This window comes from Pelmatolapia mariae, linkage group LG13, assembly GCF_036321145.2.
Source record: "Pelmatolapia mariae isolate MD_Pm_ZW linkage group LG13, Pm_UMD_F_2, whole genome shotgun sequence".
NCBI classification, from domain to species: Eukaryota; Metazoa; Chordata; class Actinopteri; order Cichliformes; family Cichlidae; genus Pelmatolapia; species Pelmatolapia mariae.
The window spans coordinates 23,945,584-23,968,398 of NC_086238.1; the positions used below are offsets into that span (position 1 = coordinate 23,945,584).

Sequence of the window (22,815 nt, forward strand, 5' to 3'; positions counted from 1 at the left end):
ATAAGAATGAGCTGCAATTTTTCAATAAAGAAACTGCTGTTCCAATTGTGTCCATTGAATGGCGCATTAGGAATTGTGAGCTACTTTGTTTTGGCCGCGAAATTTAAACCTGATGTGCTTTGGCACCCTCATTGCCCCTGTGCACGAGAAAATGCTAACTTCCTGATTTGAGACCGGATGTGGGGTTGTACATTTCCGGTAGCTTTACTTTGCGGTCAATCGCTACTGCGAAGATATACTCGAAAACGGAAAGATCGCGTTAAGTTACAAAGAGGAGAAGGTGGGAACACTCACCACTGTTGTGTCATAAAAAAATCTAATGATCAATTTTGACGTTTAAAGAGTTTAGATCGATCAGTTGTTTACATCACTCAACACAAGCAGAACTGCATTACAGAATTAGAAGACACATCGTCCACATTCAGAAGCACATCTCTGTATAGTGACTGGTCTTATGATTTAAACAAATGTTCAGCATTCAAACTACAGGTGAACAATAGTCAAAACAGATGTTTCCCCCGTTATGTCGATATCAGCTAGTCAAGTACACACCTACACAGCATGTTAACAAACCGTGGAAAAAAAAGCCACACAAAAAATGAATGATTGCTGATAAGGGTTTCTATACATTAGTATTTACGAAGGGTATGTTGTGACTTACCTTCAAAATTACAGTGGTCCCTCGCTATAACGCGGTTCACCTTTTACCTCGCTGTTTCGCGGATTTTTTAGTGCAAGTTTGCATGCTTATGTTTTTTTTACGTCACATTGTGTCCTGCGTCCTGATCGCTGCAGACGATCTCCTCCGTGACGTCTCTCCTGTACAGTACAGAATCGCTGCATCGATCGATAGCAGTGTGACTCTGAAGTGCAGTACTGTATGTGGACGAAACGTTTTGCACCGTCAAAAAATAAAATTGGCTAGTTTATTTCACCTATCGCTGGTTATTTTTAGAACATAACATCCACGATAAACGAGGGACAGCTGAGAAATATAACATTTGAATCCCTTTTCTCTTTTGCTCTGAGGCGCGGGGGGAAAAATATCGACAAGTCGATGAACATCATTTACAGAGATATTGGGTAAATGCCCAAGACATCTATAGAAATGTAAATCACCGCTTGATTCATTAATTTGCTTAACTTGTTTTGGACCATAAACAAGGCGCGAATAGGACACCGGAAACAAAGCTCCCCACAGGAGTTTTCGCACCGGAAGTAGCATATGCTAACGTGCACACAGTCTATATGTCTCTGTCAAAAAAGAGAAAAGTGGATGCAGAGTGCAGAGTGTTCCAAGAAAAATGGTCATCCTCCTATTTATTCACGGAAGTGAATGGGAAAGCTGTATGTTTGGTGTGTTCCCAGCATGTTGCAGTGCTGAAAGAATATAACCTCTGTCGTCACTATATGAGTCTTCATGCCGACAAATATGACAACTTTGAAGGACAGGAAGAAGAGAGAAGGTGAATGAACTGTTGGCGGGTCTGAAGAAACAGCAGTCTGTGTTTACTCACAGCCGAGACATCAGTGACGCTGCAGTGAAAGCTAGCTACCTCATTGCTAACGAAATTGCACTAGCTTCAAAACCATTTAGTGAGGGTGAATTTGTAAAAACATGTATGATGAAGGCATCGGAGATTGTGTGCCCTGAAAAGCGCCAGGCCTTTGCAAATATCAGCCTGACAAGAAACACAGTTGCCGACAGGATTTCTGATCTTTCAGCGGATTTGGACGGCCAGTTGAAGCAAAAAGTAAAGTCATTTATTGTGTTTCCAGTTGCAATTGATGAAGGCACGGACATTACAGATGTTGCACAACTGGCAATTTTCATCCGCGGAGTTGATGACACATTGACCGTCACCGAGGAGTTCGTGGAGTTGGTACCGATGACAGATACAACGACCGCAGCTGATATTTTCAGCGCGCTCGTCGGCGCGCTGGACAGGGTCGGAGTGGACTGGTCCCGCGCTGTCAGCCTGGCTACAGATGGTGCGCCCTCAATGATCGGGAAGAAAGCAGGCGTTGTAAAAAAGTTCAGAGATAAAGTGCAATCTGCAAATGGAGGATGTGATTTTTGGACTTTTCACTGTATTTTCACCAGGAGGCTTTGTGCTGCAAGTCACTGAAAATGGATAACGTCATGAAGGTGGTCATCCAAACTGTTAATTTCATCCGATCCAGAAGCCTCAATCACCGTCAGTTTGACAGTCTTCTCAGAGAGAAAGACCACATCTATGGCCTGCCATACCACACTGATGGTAAGATGGTTGAGCCGAGGTGCTGTGCTGAGGCGTTTCTTTGATTTACGAGAAGAAATTGAACAGTTTATGGAAGAAAAGGGCAAACCAGTGTTAGAATTTTATTCCGCAGAACGAATTAATCTGTTTCACAGGCATAGCAGCCACTTGTTAATTTGTTGCGGATTTGTTAATTTGTTGCGGACTTGTTAAAGTGTTTTCTGAAATGTTATTTTGTTGTCAATTCTTTTATTTGTTTTTTTATGTAAAAGTGTTTTCGGAAATGTTATTTTGTTGTCAATTTTTTTATTTGTTTTTTTTTATGTAAAAGTGTTTTCTGAAATGTTATTTTGTTGTCAATTTTTTTATTTGTGTTTTTTTTTTATGTAAAAGTGTTTTCGGAAATGTTATTTTGTTGTTGATGTTGTAAATGTGATTTGCACTTCCCAGTCACCGTATAAAAAGTGTTTTCTGAAATGTTATTTTGTTGTCATTTTTTTAATTTGTTTTTTTTTTATGTAAAAGTGTTTTCTGAAATGTTATTTTGTTGTCATTTTTTTAATTTGTTTTTTTTTTATGTAAAAGTGTTTTCTGAAATGTTATTTTGTTGTCAATTTTTTTTATTTTATTTATTTATTTAATTTTTATTGAAAAGTGTTTTCGGAAATGTTATTTTGTTGTTGATGTTGTAAATGTGATTTGCACTTCCCAGCCACCGTAGGCCACCATATGTGACTGATGCAAGCCAGATCCTTTTATTTAGCAAAACTGTGATTAATAGTTAAATATTATTGTTGAGGGGCACAGACAGGAGTCCACACGCACATTTAAAAAAAAGAAAAAAAAAGAAAAGAAATTGCCTCAACAAAAGGGCACTTTGGGCACCCATCAGGAAAGGGGCGGGTGCTCCAGCCTGAAAACCATACATTTTACACCCGAACCTCAACTTTCGCGGCCCGGTACCAAACGACTCACGGACCGGTACCGGTCCGTGGCCCGGGGGTTGGGGACCGCTGGCATAAAGAACAGAAGCAGACCAAAACTTTGTGGTCACGTGACCTGTGTGTTTTGAACTGCGTTTCGGACCAGTGTTTACAAACATCTGCGCTCGACACATTGTCGAAATGTCAGTATCTGCAGGATGTGGCTGGCTGAGCTCAGACTCAGAGCACTGTTGGTAATACTGCTGTCAGCTCTTACTATCTGCTGTGTATCTGTGAAGTACTCAGGAACAGAAACAGAAACTATCATGTTTTGTCTCTTCACGCATGACGGAACCAGGGTGTTGCGCACCTGTAACCTGACATCATCTGCTGAAAGTACCTAAACTTACTTCCATCCAGCTCCCAGTTACTGAAGCTACACTTACGGTGCGACAAGAAGAACAGGAATATTAAAGAGGGGATCTGGAGAGATGGGGACCGCTTGGTTCGCGGTTTTTGGCGCTTTAGTCATCGTTTTTCAGGTGAGACGTCTTCCTTTTGTTATAATTAATTTCATTCATTTTCCATTCTGTTTAAAGTTACTTAAAATAAATATGGTTAATGTTATATTACCTGCTGCAATTAAATAAAATTAGATTCATTTTCATGTGGAAAGCGCCAAAACAACAGTCACCTTGAGGTGTTTTATATTGTGAGGGTAAGGCTCTACAATAGCAGAGAGAAAACCCCAGAAATCTAAGAACCACCTAGGAGCAAGTACTTGGTGACAGTGGCAAGGAAAAGCTCCCTTTTAACAAGAAGAAACCTCCAGGAGATCCAGACTCACGGAGGGGCAGACACATTTGTTGTGTTTATGCATCAAGTAACCTTTTATTGTAAGAAGAACACTTTTATTAGTCATAGCACTTGCTGAGACTCTTCAAATGGGCAGAAAATCTTGGGCAGGATTTAAAAACGAATTAATCTGTTTCACAGGCATAGCAGGCTTTTTTCCCCATATCCCTCCACATTGATTCCCATTATTCCATTGATGACATTTTGTTTTGTAGTTTTGTTTTTTATAGTTTCCTCTGAAAAATGGCATATAGACATGTCTTAAAGTAGTCATATTATTCGATGCAACAAAAGTATTTTAACTGTTGTTTAAAATGCCAGTTCTAGTTATTGTTATATTGTCTTGTGTTATTCAGTTACTCTTATTTTCTCTTGCTTATAATTAGTCCCTTTATTATTACAGGTCCAACCAAAATACTCTTTCTCCTCTTCTAGGTCTCATCACTAGAAATAGCTGAGAGGTCGACATGTGTGCCTGGATTTGAGTCAGAGCTGTTGATTTTCAGAGTGACCAGGGAACACCTGAGGCCAGGCATGAGACTGGGCAGAGGTAAGAACAACCCAGGAATCTAGCTGTCTTACTGATAACCTGAATGAAATGGTTGATGTTTCTTAACATCCAGTAGAATATCATACTAGATATGTGAGGATTTGTTTAAACAAACCTGTGGGAGCATTTAGACGTGAGTTACAGCCCTACATGAAAAAACTTTTGTAAAGGATTCCTCATGCCCAGATGGCCTGTAACAGGTTAGCTGCTTACGTTGTTCTCGGTTGAAACCCAAACAACATCATACCATTTGTTCCGGATTAAGTTTGAAGTCAGAATTTTCGAGTTCCCAATTAGAATTTTCATCTGGATCTCATCTCCAATTTCCATCTTGGAAATTAGCAGCATCCTCCATTTAATTGTTGTCAATCCAAGATGGCAGCAATGAAGGTAAAAATACTATAATTTTTAATCTGTTCTACCACTGTTGTGTGTTTGTGATCACTAAATAAAGCATATGTAAGGCACTGACAAGGCTCTGTCCAGACACCCATATTAACCCCCCCAAAAACAAACAAAAAAACAACAACTATGATGCTGTATTGTTTGCAATGTATGAATAGCTCTACCTTGCTTTGAAGTAAAACACGTCTGTTTTTGGTGCTTTTCCAGCTTAACTAGTTGTGGCATCCAACTGCATCTGAGTTGTAAGGTTTGTGGAATGCAGATTCAGCTCTCACACTGCTCGCAAATACTTTTAACCTCAGGTCAGAGCAATGTCCCCAAGCCTGTTTAGCAGGCTTTGCTATTCAGATGTTATGAAGCACTGAAAGAGAAGGAGAACTCTGTTGGTTCCAAGAACTCTGTTGGTTTCATAAAACTGAAAGATGATATAAAACACAAGTGGACTGTAGCCTTTTTTCAAATAAACTGTAGTTATGCAGGCTTTAACATGAATATTCACTTGTTGCCTTGATTTATTTGCCTTTAGTTGCCTTTATATAGTGCCAAATCACAACAAAAGTCACTAAGGTGAAAACAGAGAGACAGAAAACTATGAATAAGTTTTGGCACTTCAATTCAAGTGGGGATGAAAAACTGCCTTTTAAAAGGAAGTAACATCAAACAGAACCAGGCTCAGAGGAAAGCATCTGCCATGACCGGGTGGGGTTGAGGCGAGGAACACTGTGAAATTATATTCATATCAAAAGTCTTGCGCGACATACAACATAATGTCGAGCAAAAATTTTTATTTCACAGATGCAGGCATTCATTGTCATTCACACAATTAAATTCCTTATGTGTAAACATTTCGTTACATTTAGACACACAAAGAATAAAGAGGCAGAGCAGTTAGTGAGACAGTGATGTCAGGTGGAGTGAAAGAAACTGTTTTTCTCGTATCTAAAAGAGTTTATCTCACAGTACTTGTTACAGTAAATGACATACTGATCTTTGCTGGGAAAAATATAGCAGGATTCCTTCATCAAACCACCTGCTTAACAAGCTGTAAAGAAGAGTTTACTTGTCAGCTCCCCCAATTCACCACTGTTTGTTTTACACAGCAAAAAAATCTACATTATAGTCTACATCTACATCTACATTATATTATTGTACTTTAATCACACCTGTAGGATGTGATTATAGATGAACTGATAAGACCCACATAGTGTTTCAGTTGCACACTTTGACAGCAACTGTGGCTTTCTATCATAGTGCTACCTGTGACGTGGAGGGGTGGGTATAAAGAGAGGCATCAGGTTTACTAGACTTTATTGTTTTATTAGAATATATTTTTAGGCTTTAGTAACATAATATTGCCGATTTAAGATAATACAAAAGATAAATCGTTTGTATTAAATGTTACTATATCAAAACACAGAAATAAAAGCTTTTTTGCCTGCAAAAAATGTACAGGGGCCAGTGTAAACTCTGGGGCCGTTAAACTGGACACCGAATTATTAAGATTAGTTTTTAACATTAATTATTAATATCTACATTATAAGAGCATCTGTTTCCAGCTCCAGGAAACTTCAATGTGCAGGACAAGACTCAGTTCTGAGAATGTTTATGCTCAATTTGCTTCATTTTTGCCGCCACATGTGCAACGTACGCACTCATTCACTAGTGCATGTAGACACACACAAGAACACATGCACATGAACAACAAACATTTTTCTCATTTTTCTCTTGTCTCTTGAAAATGTACTGTTGCTCATTAATAAGAAGTATTTCTAATCCAGTTCTACCCATTATCCAGTGGAATCATGGGTAAAAATGGTTAAGAAACAAAGAGCAGCCTCCAGCAAAATTCAGTACTTAGCAAAATAAAAAAGAAATTTCCTGTCTCAGGTGGAAACCACAAATGTGTTTCACCACCTGAGGCAAAAACACCACATGGAGTTCAAACAGGCTACGAAGGAGGAGGTACTAGAATTGAGGAAACAGGCAAAACAAGGTTTTTAGGGCAGTATAGTAACTTAAAAAATAATAATCCAAAAGTACAAGAAGGAAATTACCTGCAGTTTAACTATTTGGTGTGTGTAATCTGGATCTGGAAAATGTCCTCTACTGTTCTCTATACTGTCTATGGGTAAGCATATATAATGTAAACAGAACTAGTCCTAGCATGGAACCCTTAACCTAACACATGAATTATACTTCTGCTTCAGATCTATCTATCTATCTATCAGATAACTATGCCACAATCTTTTTCTTAACCTGATGTATACCTTCCAAGAGGTTTAACTCAGGTTGACGTTTACCACAATGATGTAAATGGCATAGAGGGCTCTGGTTACAATGTCAGTTGGGACCTAGATTTCCTGCAGAAGTCTCAATCAAGCTTTAGTGTGTGAAGAATGCTCCCTGATTACATGAACAAATTGGAGTCTATTAGATAGATGTGAGTAAAACCACTGCAGAACAGAACCTCTAATACCAGCAGTGTTATAATCAATGTAGTAAAACATTTTAGTCAAGAGTATCGAACAATGCACTGAGGTCTAACAGGACAAGCACAGAGCTGAGTCAACTATCAGAGGCCTTATGAAGATCATTTGTAACCTTCACTAAAGCTGTTTCTCTTCTGTGATGAGCTTTGAAACCTGACTGAATCTCTTCAAATAAACCATTGCTCTTTTACAACTTCAAGAATTTTTGACATAAAAGGAAGGTTGGAGATCGGCCTAAAATAAACTAGGATAGCTGCGTCAAGTGATGGCTTTTTAAGTAATAATTTATTACTACCACCTTAAAGGCCTGTAGTACAAAGCCCATTTATAGAAATAGACTGAAATTAAAATGATCATGAAATATGAAAGGCAGTTTTAACTGTTCTGTTGAGATGAGAAGCAAGGGGGCAAATCATATTTAATTTTTTCTACATTACGCAATAAAATTGCAACTGTTCCTGAATTATTTGCTCTTGTCCTCAGTTTTCTTATTTTCAGTCTAACTGTGATATCATTGATCACTTCTAATTTATTACTTCATGATAGTAAATTTAAATGGTTTAGCTGTTATTTGAGATCTGTGGTTTGTCTTATATACCTAATTCTCTGTGGTGGGTATTCTGTTGGCAGTGTTGGGGAGTAACGGAATACATGTACCGCCGTTACGTATTTAGAATACAAAATATGAGTAACTGTATTCCGTTACAGTTACCGTTTAAAAAGGTGGTATTCAGAATACAGTTACTTTGTTGAAATAAATGGAGTACACGGCGGTACTTTCCTGTTTCATATTATCGCGAGTCAGGACTGTTTGGGTTTGTTTGACAGCTGTTCTGTTGTTCCAGGCGGCAGCGTTACGGTTGCCATGGTTACTGGGTGACGCGCTCTCTCTCTGCGTGTTTCCTGGGTGAGAGAGCGCCTTTTTTGTTGTTGTTGTTGTGCTTAGCTAAAAGGCAGAATGCTACAGGCATGGCCCTAAAGAATGTAGCCTCATGGGCAGTGTAGTCCGTGCTGCAGCGAGAATGGACTACCATACACGTTATGTGTCTGTGAGCGAGGGAGGGAGAGAAAGGAAAAGTCCGAGCTGTCACGGAGCAAAAACGGGAGCTGGAAGCATGTAAATATAATAATAACCACTGCAGCCAAGAAGAGTGCCTGACGAGCCCAGTTGTAAGTAAGCTATTAAGACTCAACTGTACACTGTGTTCGTGTTTCCTCCGGAAAAAATAAGTTCCGTTGGAGCAGCCTTTCAACGCCTCTCTCTGTCTCTGGCAAGCAAAGTTGACCCAGACAACAAAGTAAAGCTAGTTTTCGGCTACCAGCCCGACACGGAACCCACCGTATTAGCCAGAGGTCCCTTTACTACGGTTCGGAGCCGCGGACCTTCAGTAACAGTAATAAATCACAGCAATAGTACATTCACGTAGTTGTAAACAGCATGATAATATATTAAGTAATCCAAAGTATTCAGAATACGTTACTCTCATTGAGTAACGTAACGGAATACGTTACAGAATACATTTTGGGGCATGTATTCAGTATTCTGTAATGGAATACATTTTAAAAGTAACCTTCCCAACACTGTCTGTTGGAAAATACTAAAAAATACAGCAACACTACCAGCAGGACATAAGCAGGCATTAAGAATTTTCTAGAGACTTTTTCATAATACAGTGAACAGTATTGACCGTTTAGTACATGCAGAAAGGTGATATAGAGTTGCCAGTTATTTCATTACATGTTCCACATTTATAATGATTCACTTTTTTCTATCCTTTCTCAGTGGGCTTCACTGACTGCACTAACCGCACAATATTTCTTTTCGGCACTGATGACAATCGCTTTGGTGTAAAGGCAGATGGTGTATTAATGGTGAGTTAACTTGACGGCAAAGTTGGAATTACTGTAAAAATCACAGGAAAGTTTGTGGAATTGTTCTAATGAAATGTAGAAACTCATTTCTAATGAAATGAAGTGTAGTGGATGCACTAATAAAAGTTTTGTTTTTTTTTACTTTCCAGGTAAACAGAGAAGTTGTTCTTTATAATGGACACCAGAATTTCTTCATCCACTCATGGGACTCTCAAGGTCAGAAAATAACAGTTCCAGTCAGGGTAGTTCATTATGAGCATCACCATGGACACCATCATGGTCATCAATGTGGAAAGCACCACAATGGAGACCACATAGAATACAGTCATCAGCATCACAGTACTGAAGTGAAGTCTGCTGACCACACAGAGGTAGACACTGTTTCATACGGGACTGTTTAGTTTTTTATAGACACTGTTTAATGGGGCATGAAGGAAAAGTTCAAATCTATTTATATATTTTTTCAAAACTACACATTTACAGACAGGGCAGGACTGATAATCTGGCATACTTGACATTTTCCTGGTAAGCCAATACACTTTTGGACCAGTGGCCATTTTAAAGGACCACTGCACACTGACAGCATCCCATTCAATCATTCCACCTGACACAGCCTTCGCTGTGCAAGTTTAGTGTGGAAGAATTGGCAAACAGGTGGAGCTGAAAAGCTGAGAGAAAACAATAAAAAGAAAATAAGTAGTACCAGCAACTAGTAACTGGGCCTCACAGTCACAGGATGATGCTGCTAGCACCAGCTGTGGAAGAGTGAGGAAGAAGTGATGGAAGATTAGATTAATGTGGTAAGAAAAGTGAAATGAATGGCTACTTTATCCATGAGCCACTGCTAACAGCTAAAGTGTAACTTTTAATACTAGGGCCAATTTTTTTTTCGCAATTCATTCCATTCAGATGTGAAGGTTGTTTCTGGAAATCATCTCTTTATTTTGCATGAGAGGCCAGACTTTTACCTAATGTAATTTTTTTTGAAGTGTTCTCCCAGCTTCATGAAAGTCTTTCAAAGTGATTTTTCGGACATTGAAAATTATTTAAAAAGTAGCCAAACTGGTCCTTGGTACCTGAGAAGGGAATATTTTTTCAAGCTTAATTTTAACCTTGCAGCTTAACCTTAAACTGCAAGTGTTGACTTGATGGATGTACATGGGTGTAAAACTCTCATCAGCTGTTTCTACTGAGTTTTGTGGGGCTGGGATATGTCTTTGTAAATGTGGACTGAACACACTAACACCGCATAGAAAACTTCAAATTTAAAATTCTGCTCCTCAAATACAAGGTCTTGAATAATCAGTCCCCATCTTATCTTAATGACCTTAAAGTACCGTATCACCCCATTAGAGCACTTCGCTCTCAGACTTGGGCTTACTTGTGGTTCCTAGAGTATTAAAAGTATAATAGGAGGCAGAGCCTTCAGCTTTCAAGTCCCTCTTCTGAGGAACAGCTTCCAATTTTTCTAATATTTTGTTCAATTTTTAATCTTTTAATCAGCTGTCTTAGGTTAAAAATGGTGTAGACTATACACAGTCACAGATTCTGAGATATATTATAAGATCTGTGGTCCTCATTGCAATTTCTGAGTCTTCTTCTGTTCATGCTTTTGCTAACAATATGTCTGCACGTTTTCCCAGAATGCCACTGATCCACAAGCGCATGTTCTTCAATTCCCCAAGTCTGTTGGAGGACTGAGGAGGAGGAAGAGAGACTGGGTTATTCCTCCTCTCAATGTTCCTGAGAATCAGAGAGGAACTTATCCCCTAAAAGTAGCTCAGGTAAGGGGAACTGAATGACTTTTGTTGACATTATTTGTGGACAGGATTTCTCTGTTGTTCCTCTGCAGTCAGCATGTGTTTTTCCCAGTTTTAGTTGTCACTATTGAATCTCCAGAATTTCCAGTTTTTTTGGATGCCTCTTAGTTATGAGCTAACTTTGTTAATTTTAGATAAATAAAATATCTATGAAAGAGAATGAAAAGTTATTGCTTTAGGGAAAGATCTAAAGTTTATGTGCAGTAATGAGAGCAAGATGTTGGCAGTTAATACATTGACACTTGTTTTATTACTATCTTTTCCATACTGTGTGTTGGAAATTGTTGGAATAACATAATTATTCTAAGCAAACTACAGAGTTGTGTTTCACGCTATATACTGTATATTGGTTAATTTATCTTACGACATTCACTACTGTGCTGTCTTTCTCTGCTCTCTTATCTTTGATATCAGGATAACCAGGATTCTGTTGAATATCTGAGATTAATGTGCATAGCCTCTTTGCTGTTGTATAAATGGTAAATGAAGTGGTTCATGAACAGAACTTATTTTACTTCTTCATTTTCTTTCTGAGCACTCAGAGTGCTTTATACAACTTGTCCTATTCATACAAGGACTTTTCCCCATGCTTTTTCTATGAAAGTGCTTTCTAACATTCACAAACGTTGTAAAGCAAATCATGGTTAGTATCTTGCTCAAGGATATTTGAAAAGCAGAGTGAAGTAGATAGGGATTGAACCACCAACCTTATGATCAGTAAATTACCTGCTTGACATCCTGAGCAACAGCTATCCCAGAACTGATATCCTCATCACTGAGAGTGATTTAAGTCAATGTGGTGTGTTTTTTCCAGATCCGCTTAGAGAATCTAGCAATCTTATTGATTTGAGATCACAAGATGACTGAATCATTCTGATCTGTGTATCAGGATAACCAAGAATCTCTTGATATTTTTGAAGATGAACTTGCACAGCTTCTTTATTGTTGCATAACCTTTACCATAGACAGTGAGAGTGATCTAACTCAGTCCTGTGTGTTTTTTCCAGATCCGCTCTAATGAAGATAAAGCAAGGAAGCTCTTTTACAGCATCACTGGTCCAGGAGCTGATCTGCCTCCTGTTGGTCGTTTCAAAATGGACAGACAGACTGGAAATCTGTATGTAACACAACCACTCGACAGAGAGGAAACAGCTGAATATATAGTAAGCATCCCCACTTTGTCCAAATGTTCTTGTGTGTATCTTTTGATGATCATCAAAAGATACACACTTTCATCACACTTGATGATGAAAGCTTTTATTCTGATTATCCTTTCATGTGGAGTCCCTTTGGAAAACATTTTTATAAACATTTTACGTTATAAGTTCTGTTAAAATTGTTTGTTTTTGATGATCTTTGTACATCACATAAAAGAATCAGGCCCCATCTTATCTTAATGACCTTAAAGTACCGTATCACCCCAATTAAGTGCTCTCAGACTGCAGGCTTACTTGTGGTTCTTAGAATATTTAAAGTACTCTTCTGTGGAACCAGCTTCCAGTTTGGATTTGAGAGATAGACACCCTCTCTACTTTTAAGATTAGGCTGAGAACTAGAACTTTTTTCACTCACTATGTTTATACACTGCTCTGCATTCAATTATTAGTTATTATTAATCTCTAGCTTTCATGTCAGCGTGTCTTTTGTTTTTTCTCCCTTCCTTCACCCCAACCAGTAGCGGCAGATGGCCGCCCCTCCCTGACCCTGGTTCTGCTTGAGGTTTCTTCCTGTTAAAAGGGAGTTTTCCCACTGTTGCCAAAGCTCTTACTCATGGGGGGGTCATCTGATTTTTTGGGTTTTGGGTTTTATATATACATTTAAAGCATCTAGGGGAAACTGCTGCTGTGATTTGACACTATATAAATAAAATACCATTGAAGTGATGACAGGTATCGTTCTGAAATATTCGTTTTATAGATGTATTGAGACTCTTTACATATTACTTATGTAATGTTATGTCACACATTTTCAGCTGAAAATTGCAGATCTCTTTGGTTGTTTCAAAAACAAATGTACAATCATCCTTTTGAGAGACAGAAACAAAGCAATCAAGTAACAATAACATATAAATGATCAAGTGACCAGTCAATAAGTCTTTTCACTCTTATATCTAAAATTTTACAGGAATTCATTTCAGTTTTATTTATATAGCACCGAATCACAACAAAAGTCACATCAAGACACTCAAATCTTTGCTTTGTTTGTATTGTGTGTAGATTAAAGGTGTAGAGATAAATGAATTAATTTAAAGGTGAATCTGAAACTTTCTGAATCAAACATGTTGAAATCTTCTGCCTGTGTAGTTTGAAGCACATGCTGTGGTAGAAGGAGTAGGACAAGCTGAGGCTCCTATGGAGATTATAGTACGTGTGATTGACCAGAACGACAACAAACCTTATTTTACGGTGGAGTACAAAGCAAATGTTGCTGAGGCCACGGCCATCGGTATGTTTAAACATATTTTTGACATTATTTTGTTTTTTGAGATATTGAACAAGCAACCTTGTTGGCACTTATTTGCAGTTTTCTTTATTTTTGCTACTATCTACAATTCTCATCAATAGAAATCAATGTAGTGCACAGGTTTAAATGCAGTGGATTTTAAGATATTCAGAAACCTTCAGAACCTTCAGAAAATTACAATTTGGGTTGGAATGAAATTAGACTTTTTACGCTAACTCTATTTTGATTTAATAAATTCTTAAATGAAGCAATGTGAAGACCTTCTAAAACTTCTGCTCTTTATTTCCTTTTTCTGAATTCCTATACTCCAGGGACTGAGGTGGTTAGGGTTGAGGCCAAAGATGACGATGAGCCAGATAATCTCAACTCAGAGCTCCGCTATCGTATTCTGAACCAGGACCCACCGCTGCCCACTGACAACATGTTTGAAATCAACCCAGTTACTGGAAGCATCAGAGTCACTGGTGAAGGACTAGACAGAGAGGTAAGACTTGTTAAACCACATTTAACATACAAGTGTCCTTTTACGCCTAAGTGCTGAAAAAAGCATTTTTATGAATCAGGATCAGTAGTCTGCTTGTCACTGCTAGAAATCAATCACAAAGAGGGCACTGCACCAAAAACACCGCTGGTGATTTCTTGGATAATGATAATATTTACCTTTGAAGTAAAACCTGAATTTACTGCTGAAAACAAACACTGTTCTTGAAGCTTAACTTTTACTTTAGAGTCTAATGGTCTCCATTTCTAGTTTGTGTCATGCTTGTCACAGTTTCACCACTGCTTGGTGAATAATACACTATATTTAAAAAGTCTGACCAAGGCTAATATCAGATAATGGCATCAGGTTTGCATGTATTTGTCATAAGCAAAATATTCTATGAGTTTATCTTCAGCTTTTCAGCAGAATGCCAGGCCTTCATAGGTGAAGGGTTTTAGTCAGTTTGAAAGCTGTGTGTTACAGAGGTCTGTAAACTGATGTCAGTGTTCCTTCCTGTTGATGAGCTGATCTACCTTAACAGTCCCCGTCTCTTAACAGAAATATCCACAGTACACTCTGACAGTACAAGCAGCAGATATGGCGGGAGAAGGGTTATCCGGACAAACAAAAGTCATCCTCACGGTGACGGACAGCAATGACAACGCTCCAGTCTTCACTCAGAAATCTGTAAGTACGAAGTACTCGTAACTGCAAACTTCCTGTTTAACTGCTGCCTTTTCACTCTGTTAAAGCAGAACACATTCAGTCTGTATCTAACTGCCTTACTAATGTTACGCTTACACATACTGACACAGCTAATGCACACCATTTAACAAAATAAGTCCACAGCATGTGCAGTGACGCATGTGAAATAAGAAATGACACAAGGAAAAAGTATTGAACATGCTTACTGATATTTAATACTCCATCCAAAAGTATTTTGGATTCAAGATGCCTCCTTTATGGAGAAACTAGTCGCATGCATGCACACATGCAGTTTTCAAATCCTGAAGCTTCTGTGGGGCACTTCTATGAATTCTGAAAATGTATAGAAAGAGCCGAAGCTCAGGTGGATTCAGGTCTCAGGGCTGGGCCATTCTAGCAGCTTTATTATCTTTCTCTGTTACCAACTGAGACTTTCCTTGGCTTTGTGTTTGGGATCATTGTCTTACTGAAGCAACCATCCTTGCCTCATCTTCATCATCTTGGTAGATGGCATGGTGAGTGGGCATACAGACCATGGCAGTTGAGTGCATTGCTTATTACTTTCTTTGAAACAATTGTAACTACTGCATCCACCCTGCAGGGGCCTGTCCTTCCATAATGGTTCCTACTCTTACTCCTCTTTCTTGGGTTTCTGCTGCTTGAGTTATTCACTGAGCACGTGGTCGGTCATGGCCATTTTTTAAGCAATGGTTTAACTAGAGCCAGCTTGAAAGTCTGCTGTCCATCCATCCATCCATCATCTTCTGCTTATCCGAGGCCGGGTTGCGGGGGCAGCAGCCTAAGCAGAGAAGCCCAGACCTCCCTCTCCCCGGCCACCTCCTCCAGCTTGTCCAGGGAACACCAAGGCGTTCCCAGACCAGCTGAGAGGTATAATCTCTCAAGCGTGTCCTGTCCCTCCTCCGAGTGGGACACGCCCGGAACACCTCACCCAGGAGGCATCCTTGTCAGATGCACGAACCACCTCATCTGGCTCCTTTCGATGTGGAGGAGCAGCGGCTCTACTCTGAGACCCTCCCAGATGACTGAACTTCTCCCCCTATCTCTAAGGGAGATTCCAGCCACCCTTCAGAGGAAGCTAATTTCCACCCCTTGTATCCGCAATCTCATTCTTTCGGTCACTACCCACAGCTCGTGACCATAGTTGAGGGTAGGGATGCAGGTTGACCGGTAAATTGAGAGCTTCGCTTTTACGCTCAGCTCTCTCTTTATCTTTTAGAGAGCTGGCCCATTCAGACACTGAGTCCGAATGGACCATGTTCAGCACCTCCATTGCCGAAGCTGCTACACTGAGCTGCAAACCACAAGGTTGTTGGTGTCTGTCGTGATGGTAACCCCTGAACCAAATGGTGGACACCACCATTTGGTTCAGGCACCAGGCTAAAGAAGGAGTCCTATTGGTCTTGGTTAGCCTGTGGGACTCCGGAGGCAGCTCATAGGTATTGACAGGCCAAGCGGAATGCGGCTCGGGCAGTGGCTGAAGCAAAAACTCGGATGTGGGAGAAGTTTGGAGAGGCCATGGAAAAAGACTTTTGGTCTGGTGTGAATAGCCGGTTATTAGTGATAGTTTGATCATATTTAAGATTTTAGTATTAATTAATGGTAGGACTTGAGTAGTCTTGTAGGAATTGGGTCTGAAAGAAATGTTCATCCTTTACTAGAAGTGATTACCAAAGTTAACTCAGAAAGATCTCTTGGAAAAAATTGTCTAAATAAATATCAGTGGTATTAAAAGTAGCTGCACATAATTTTATGTTTGTGATTTGTTGGAGTATTTTTTTCTTTAATGGCTAAAATTTTATTTGTGAAGAAATTCATGATGTCATTATTATATAACATCAACAGAATGGTTGGCTTAACAAAGCTCTGACATTTGACATATACATGTGAGTCTGGCTGCAGTGCTGAAGAGAAACCTAGGATTCTTCTTATTTTCGTTAACCTCCTAAGACCCGAACTCTTCCACGGCATGCATTTTAATTTCCCTTTGATATTTGGGCTGGTTGGGACCTGATGAATTACCTGATTTTTTTTACCACGACTTCATCCACGGCAAGGTCCTCTGGTTTCTGTCGATGTGAATTATAATTTTACAGAATTTACATTTACCTTTAGTCAGCAGTTTTAAATGTCCCTCAGTGTCGCCTCTTCTAGTCCCTGGAAGGCACTTGACTATGATTACTGGTGTCTCTAGCTTCACATTCCCATTCAAGTACCAGCCAATAACTTGTCTTAGCACAACATGGAAAGGCCTGTCGGGTGTCAGAGGGGCAAGACACTAGCTCCCAGTAGATAGAGCAGTTACTCAACACTGTAAGACCAGACTGACGAACTTGTGAACCACCTGGATTGTTTAAGTAGTTGGACTGAAAGATAGCACAGAAACGCTTCATCATCATAGCAAGACATGAACAAGTCCTAAGCAGAAGATTGATAGAGAGTGGGGGCTACCACACCACTCAAGATCCCTGGTGCAGGCTGTGCAAAGAACCCCCTTGAGAGAATCCAACACATAGCAGCAGAATACAAGATGCTAGCAGACTGGTATAGTATACAAAGTCAATTTGGGATACACCCTCTCCAAGATGATTGAGAATGACCAAGCTATGATCCTGTGTGACTCCCAGCTACAGACAGCTACAACTGGTGATGGCTAACTAACTGGACATAATAGTTTTTGATAAGGAGAGGAAGAAGGCTGTAGTGATACCAAGTAATGGTAAAGCACTTCAGAGGGTCATTATTATGGCCCAAAAAAGTACTTGCTATCTCAAGAGGGCACGCAGCATCCTATGGGACTGTACACACCCAGAGTGTTTAAGCTGCTGCCGTCTGGCTAGAGATTCAGGCTGCTGAGGTCCCCGACAAACAGACTCAGGGACAGCTTTTGCAACAGGGCAATAGACCTAACCAACGCTAACAGCTGACCTGATTGACTGCCTCCCTGGACTTTTTGGGGGGCAATAACAATAACAATAATAAAAACAATGTACAATAAACATACGTTCTTTCTTTTTATTTATTAAGATAAGTTACTGTGTTGTGCTGTGTTGTGCGCAGTGCAGACGTGGGACAGTTTCCAATTTCGTTGTGCTATTGTACTTGGTATGACTGTGCAATGACAATAAAGAGTTATCTTATCTTTAATCCCAGTTTACATCCCAAATATGTTACTTTAAATAAGTATCAACTTTACATAAATGTGTATAGTGCTCGTATGCTGCTCTCACCTGAAACACAGCAAAACAGCAGTTTTGTGTTACTGATGGCTTCCATACAATAACCGGCCTGTGTTACTTTTTGTCATGTTTCAGCTGTGTGCAGGCAGAAAAAGGACCCAAACGGAAAACTCACGACAACAAAATTAAACTTAAAAAGCTGCTTTATTGCAGAATAGCATGGAAAAACTAAACTAAACTAAACTGGGACATGGCTAAACTAACACACGGGGGAAACACAGCCACGAGGGACACTACAACACTGACAAAGAGAAACATAGGGCTTAAATACACTGAGGGATAACGAGGGAATGAGACACAGAAGGAGAGCACAGCTGGGAGTAATCAGGCTGGACCAGACAAGGGAAGCAAAACTAGAAACACTGACATAAGACACGGACCTTCAAAGTAAAACAGGAAACACGCTGACTGAACTCTAGACATGTAAACTTAACAGCAACTGAGGAGAAAGAACATAGGGACCTGAAACATGGGACAGAAAGACACAGTAGACACAACATGAACATAACGCCACAGGGAAAGAGTAAAACAAAACACAGAACACAGGACCTCTTACAAAATAAAATAGGAAACATAATGAAACGCAGACATGACTACATGAACTTGACAGCATAAGAAGAGACATGAAACACATGAAGGGCAAGGGGGAGTTAACAGGGGTTGAAAACACAAGGGGAAACTAATAAGCAAATGAACTTAGATAACCTAAAGAACTTAAACATACCATAAACATCAAAATAAACTAAAACTCAGAACGCTGGGTCAACAGACCCAGGAACGTGACACTTTTGTAAGGGATTACTTTGCCAGTTACTAATTTGTCTGAGCCAGTAGGTGGCAGTGGCCACCATTGCCACCTACTGGTGAAACTAAATATCGCCTTAACACCACATCAGGTGGGAGCAAATGAGCTTTTCACTCTATACTATGAAGAAAACTATTGTCACAACAAAAGCAAAAAAGGTGATGGCAATATTAAAAGAACTTCAACAACAATTCTTAGACTTGTTTTTGACACTTAAAATACTCAGGGTGCCACACATGTACAGAAGAAAACAACACCCCATCTCTCATTATAATTGTTTTGAGGATCCTGAAAGGCAGTATAGACCATCCATTCACTTAAACAATGGAATCTAAAGTATAAATAATAAATATTGTCTTATTAGAATGATTACTCTAATACAGGAGAGAGAAAACCACAGACTGAATATTTAGCTCCATTCGTTCATATCAGAAGAGAGAAAGAGAAGACTGTGCTGTGAATTTATTAAAATCTGTCAAAAATAGCCACTGCTTTCAAGGAGAAAAATGAAACAAGCAAGATTTTTCAGCTCTAACCTATTCTCTTTTTTTAAATAATTTCAACAGAAATCTTTATTTTATTTAAAATAAATTAAATGCTGCATCTAGTACTATGCAAGCTTCTAGCTTTGCTTGACAATGTTTAGAATAAACCTGATGACATGACATTCCAGAAAGTCTAAAAGTCAACCAACCACATCCCAAGTTTGAGAGCTGTGATCAAGGCTGACAAAAGACGAAGCAGACTGAGCCCAGAAATTGCTAAAAACTTGTGAAACACATCAGTCTTGTTAACAAATAGAGAATTTGTCATCACTCTTAAGTAATTTGTTTTTTGATATTTTACTGAGTGCTTTATAAAGTTAATGGGTTCATCTAACATGTTTGCTGGGTCTTTAGATTGTGATTTCTATTTGTTGTGTTGAGTTTTGGTCAGAAGACTATTGCTGGCTACTTTCCTTTTTGTGTTGTAATCGATTTGACAGGTATTTACCCATTTATTTTTGTAATTAGAAGGTCTATATTCAGTTGCTGGAGTTGAATTGTATGTCTAGTTTAATTAAGTTGGTATTTAAATATTAAAAATTCACATTTTTGGGCCAGGTGGGTGAGTTTGATGACTGTGCCGAAGTTTTAGTTGATAATTATGTTTGTTGATTTGGTTAATAATGAAAAGAGATTATGGAAGAAAGGTGGATTGTCATTGCTGGGGCCACAAATATTGACTAGCATGAATATTTTATTACTTAGGGATAAACTGATAATCTTACTGAATCACTGAGAGATGTATTACAAATTAATGTTTTTTTCACCTCCTTGCTGTTTACTATTATATGTTTGATATTATATCTTGTGAACTTTGTACTTTAAGATTTCGGATTTCATAGTGTGCAAGTCAGTTTCTTGCAAGAAGTATATGTCTGCAATAAAATTAGAAGGAATTGAACATGAATTATTGATGTACAATTTAAGGTATTTGGCGGTTAGACTCTGATGACCCATCACAGCAAAAACAGAACAGAGCAGAACACTAAGATCTGTTTTGAATCCCATGATTTCTGACCCATCCTTAATTTTCTCACAGTATAGTGCGACAGTTGATGAAAACAAAAAGGATGTTGAGGTGGTAAAGATGATAGTAACAGACGAAGATGAACCACAAACTCCAGCCTGGAACGCCATCTTCAAGATCGTTAGTGGTGATCCTGATGGACTTTTCACAGTAAAAACAGGAACTAACAAACACGAAGGAATCCTTTCTACTGCAAAGGTAGGAAGAAAATCAGGAATTCATTCATAATATTGGGAGATATTTATCATCAGTGAATATTTTCTTTAGTTGATGGAAGCATTGATGTGATTTGTTGGGACTTAATAAAAATCTGTGCCAACACCCTTATGATGTGTTTTTTCTCCCTTCCTTCCTTCCAACCAGGAGCTGGACTTTGAGACGGCCAGCAAGCACACTCTGTTGGTTTCAGTGGAGAATGAGATTCCTTTTGCTCCCGGTGTTTCTGTGGTCACTTCTACTGCCACAGTGGTGGTGGATGTAAAGGATGTAAATGAAGCTCCAGTCTTTGATCCAAAGGAGAAGCTTGTGGTAAAACCAGAGGACCTTGCTGTGGATGAAGTTGTGGTGCAGTACACCGCTTCAGACCCAGACACTGCACGCAAGCAGAAAGTTGCGTAAGTCAACTAGGAACCAAACTCCCCCAAACATCTTTTTACTTCAAACAACATTTGAAGTAAAAAGGTAAACAAAAAATGTGTCACCAACCTCATAAGCAAACATTACATTACTTTCGAAATATTGAAAAAAAAAAAACACACTATAAAACACCCCTAGTATTAGTCAGAATTTGCTTTTTAGCACCCAACAAGCTGACAGACGGGCTTGAAAGTTTTAATTGTTTTCTTAATGTTTTCTTGATATCAGAGGAGAACGGCCAGACTGCTTTGAGCTCATAGGAAGCTAGCCTTGACTCAAACTACCACTAGAGATTCATATGTAGATATTAGGGGTGCAACGATACACAAAATTCACGGTTCTGTTCCCGTATGATACTTTGGTGTCACGGTTCAATATTTTTTCGATACAAGAAAAAAGGTTCATGCCTTTTTAATTTGTCATTTATTAAAATTATAAATATATATTTTAACTCAAAGGTACAGTTTTTAAATTTAATGTTGCTGAAACAACAAAATAATAAAAAAAATAAATCTATCTGATCGAGAAAACACTCATCTTTGGAAAAAGAGAGTTCATTACAGAGAAATGGCTCTTTCCAAAATAAAAGCTACACTATACGCTTCTTCTGGGGTATATTCTCAGCAGCATATTAAACATATCAGGTCCCCATAAGGAGAATCATGTGCTAACGGCTGTCTAAATGACTCGGGTAAAGTTTGTAGCATGCGTGCTTGTTGTTTTTGTCTGCTTCCACTTGTCTTTGCACTAGGATGATGTCGGCGTAAATGCGCAGTCATATTCGTTGTGTTCCCACTAGTGCTGTCAGCGTTAATCTCATTAACCTCTTAAGCCCCAACGCCCCCTGATACGGGGGCAAAAGGCAGGAGATCAGGTAGGCTTGGGGCTTAAGAGGTTAAAATGACATTAACACCATAATGCAGGAAATCTCCATTAACAAGTTACCGTGCATCGCCCCGTGCGTGGGGCTGGACGGCGCCAACACGTTAACAAGCTAACTGCGCTAACGCACTAGTTCCCACCAATTGAGCATTGCGTGGCACATCCGACATACTGTTTTACTTTTGTCCATGACGCGCTTACCATCAGGGTCATGCTTCACATGAAAACCAAAATAGGTCCAAAGGCCAGATCTGAATGAGGGTGGGGGAGGTTCAATTTCGGGTAGAGTTGAGGCAGTTGCCATGTTTCAACGAGCTTAGCTTCTGTCTTGCTAGCTTGCGCTGCGCTCGGTGGATCTGCACTCGACAGTGCAGCCTAGGCGGAGTAGTCGAACGCAGATCCACTGAGCGCTCAACACAGACAGCATCGTCAGAAGAAAAGTTGATAAAATAAATAAAAAATTTTGTATTGTTCAATACATATGCGTACCGAACCGAAAGCACTGTATCGAACGGTTGAATATCGATACATGTATTGTTGCACCCCTAGTAGATATGGATAACCATCATATGCAGAGCAGCATCTCTAAATGCACAGCACATTTAACCTTAAAGCAGATGGGTTACAGCAGTTAAAGATCAAACTGGGTGACTGGGTGATTTGTTAGCTAAGAATAGATAACTGAGGCTACAGTTTACACCACACCTGGACAAACAAAGATTGGAAGAATATTTTCTGGTCCGAAGAGTTTTGATTTCTGTTGAATGGTAGGAACAGAATTTGTCAATAACATAAATTACACAGCCTGCTACATGTCCCTCCCTTCAGTGTACCTGCCTTCTTATTGATGCTTCCAGCAG

The 22,815-nt window shown here is 39.3% G+C and overlaps 1 protein-coding gene across 1 annotated transcript in view; it reads left to right on the forward strand.

Annotated features, from left to right (window-relative positions):
* Positions 1-3,654: 3,654 nt before the first annotated feature.
* The window catches only part of LOC134640181 (B-cadherin-like), a 39,233-nt gene continuing 20,072 nt past the window's right edge, over positions 3,655-22,815 (forward strand). Inside the window, exons 1-11 of the mRNA XM_063491811.1 lie at positions 3,655-3,705; positions 4,454-4,568; positions 9,246-9,334; positions 9,484-9,705; positions 10,978-11,118; positions 12,162-12,317; positions 13,458-13,599; positions 13,929-14,101; positions 14,657-14,785; positions 20,450-20,635; positions 20,801-21,051. Of these exons, the coding sequence (XP_063347881.1) occupies positions 3,655-3,705; positions 4,454-4,568; positions 9,246-9,334; positions 9,484-9,705; positions 10,978-11,118; positions 12,162-12,317; positions 13,458-13,599; positions 13,929-14,101; positions 14,657-14,785; positions 20,450-20,635; positions 20,801-21,051 (1,655 nt within the window). The remainder of the gene's footprint in view (positions 3,706-4,453; positions 4,569-9,245; positions 9,335-9,483; positions 9,706-10,977; positions 11,119-12,161; positions 12,318-13,457; positions 13,600-13,928; positions 14,102-14,656; positions 14,786-20,449; positions 20,636-20,800; positions 21,052-22,815) is intronic.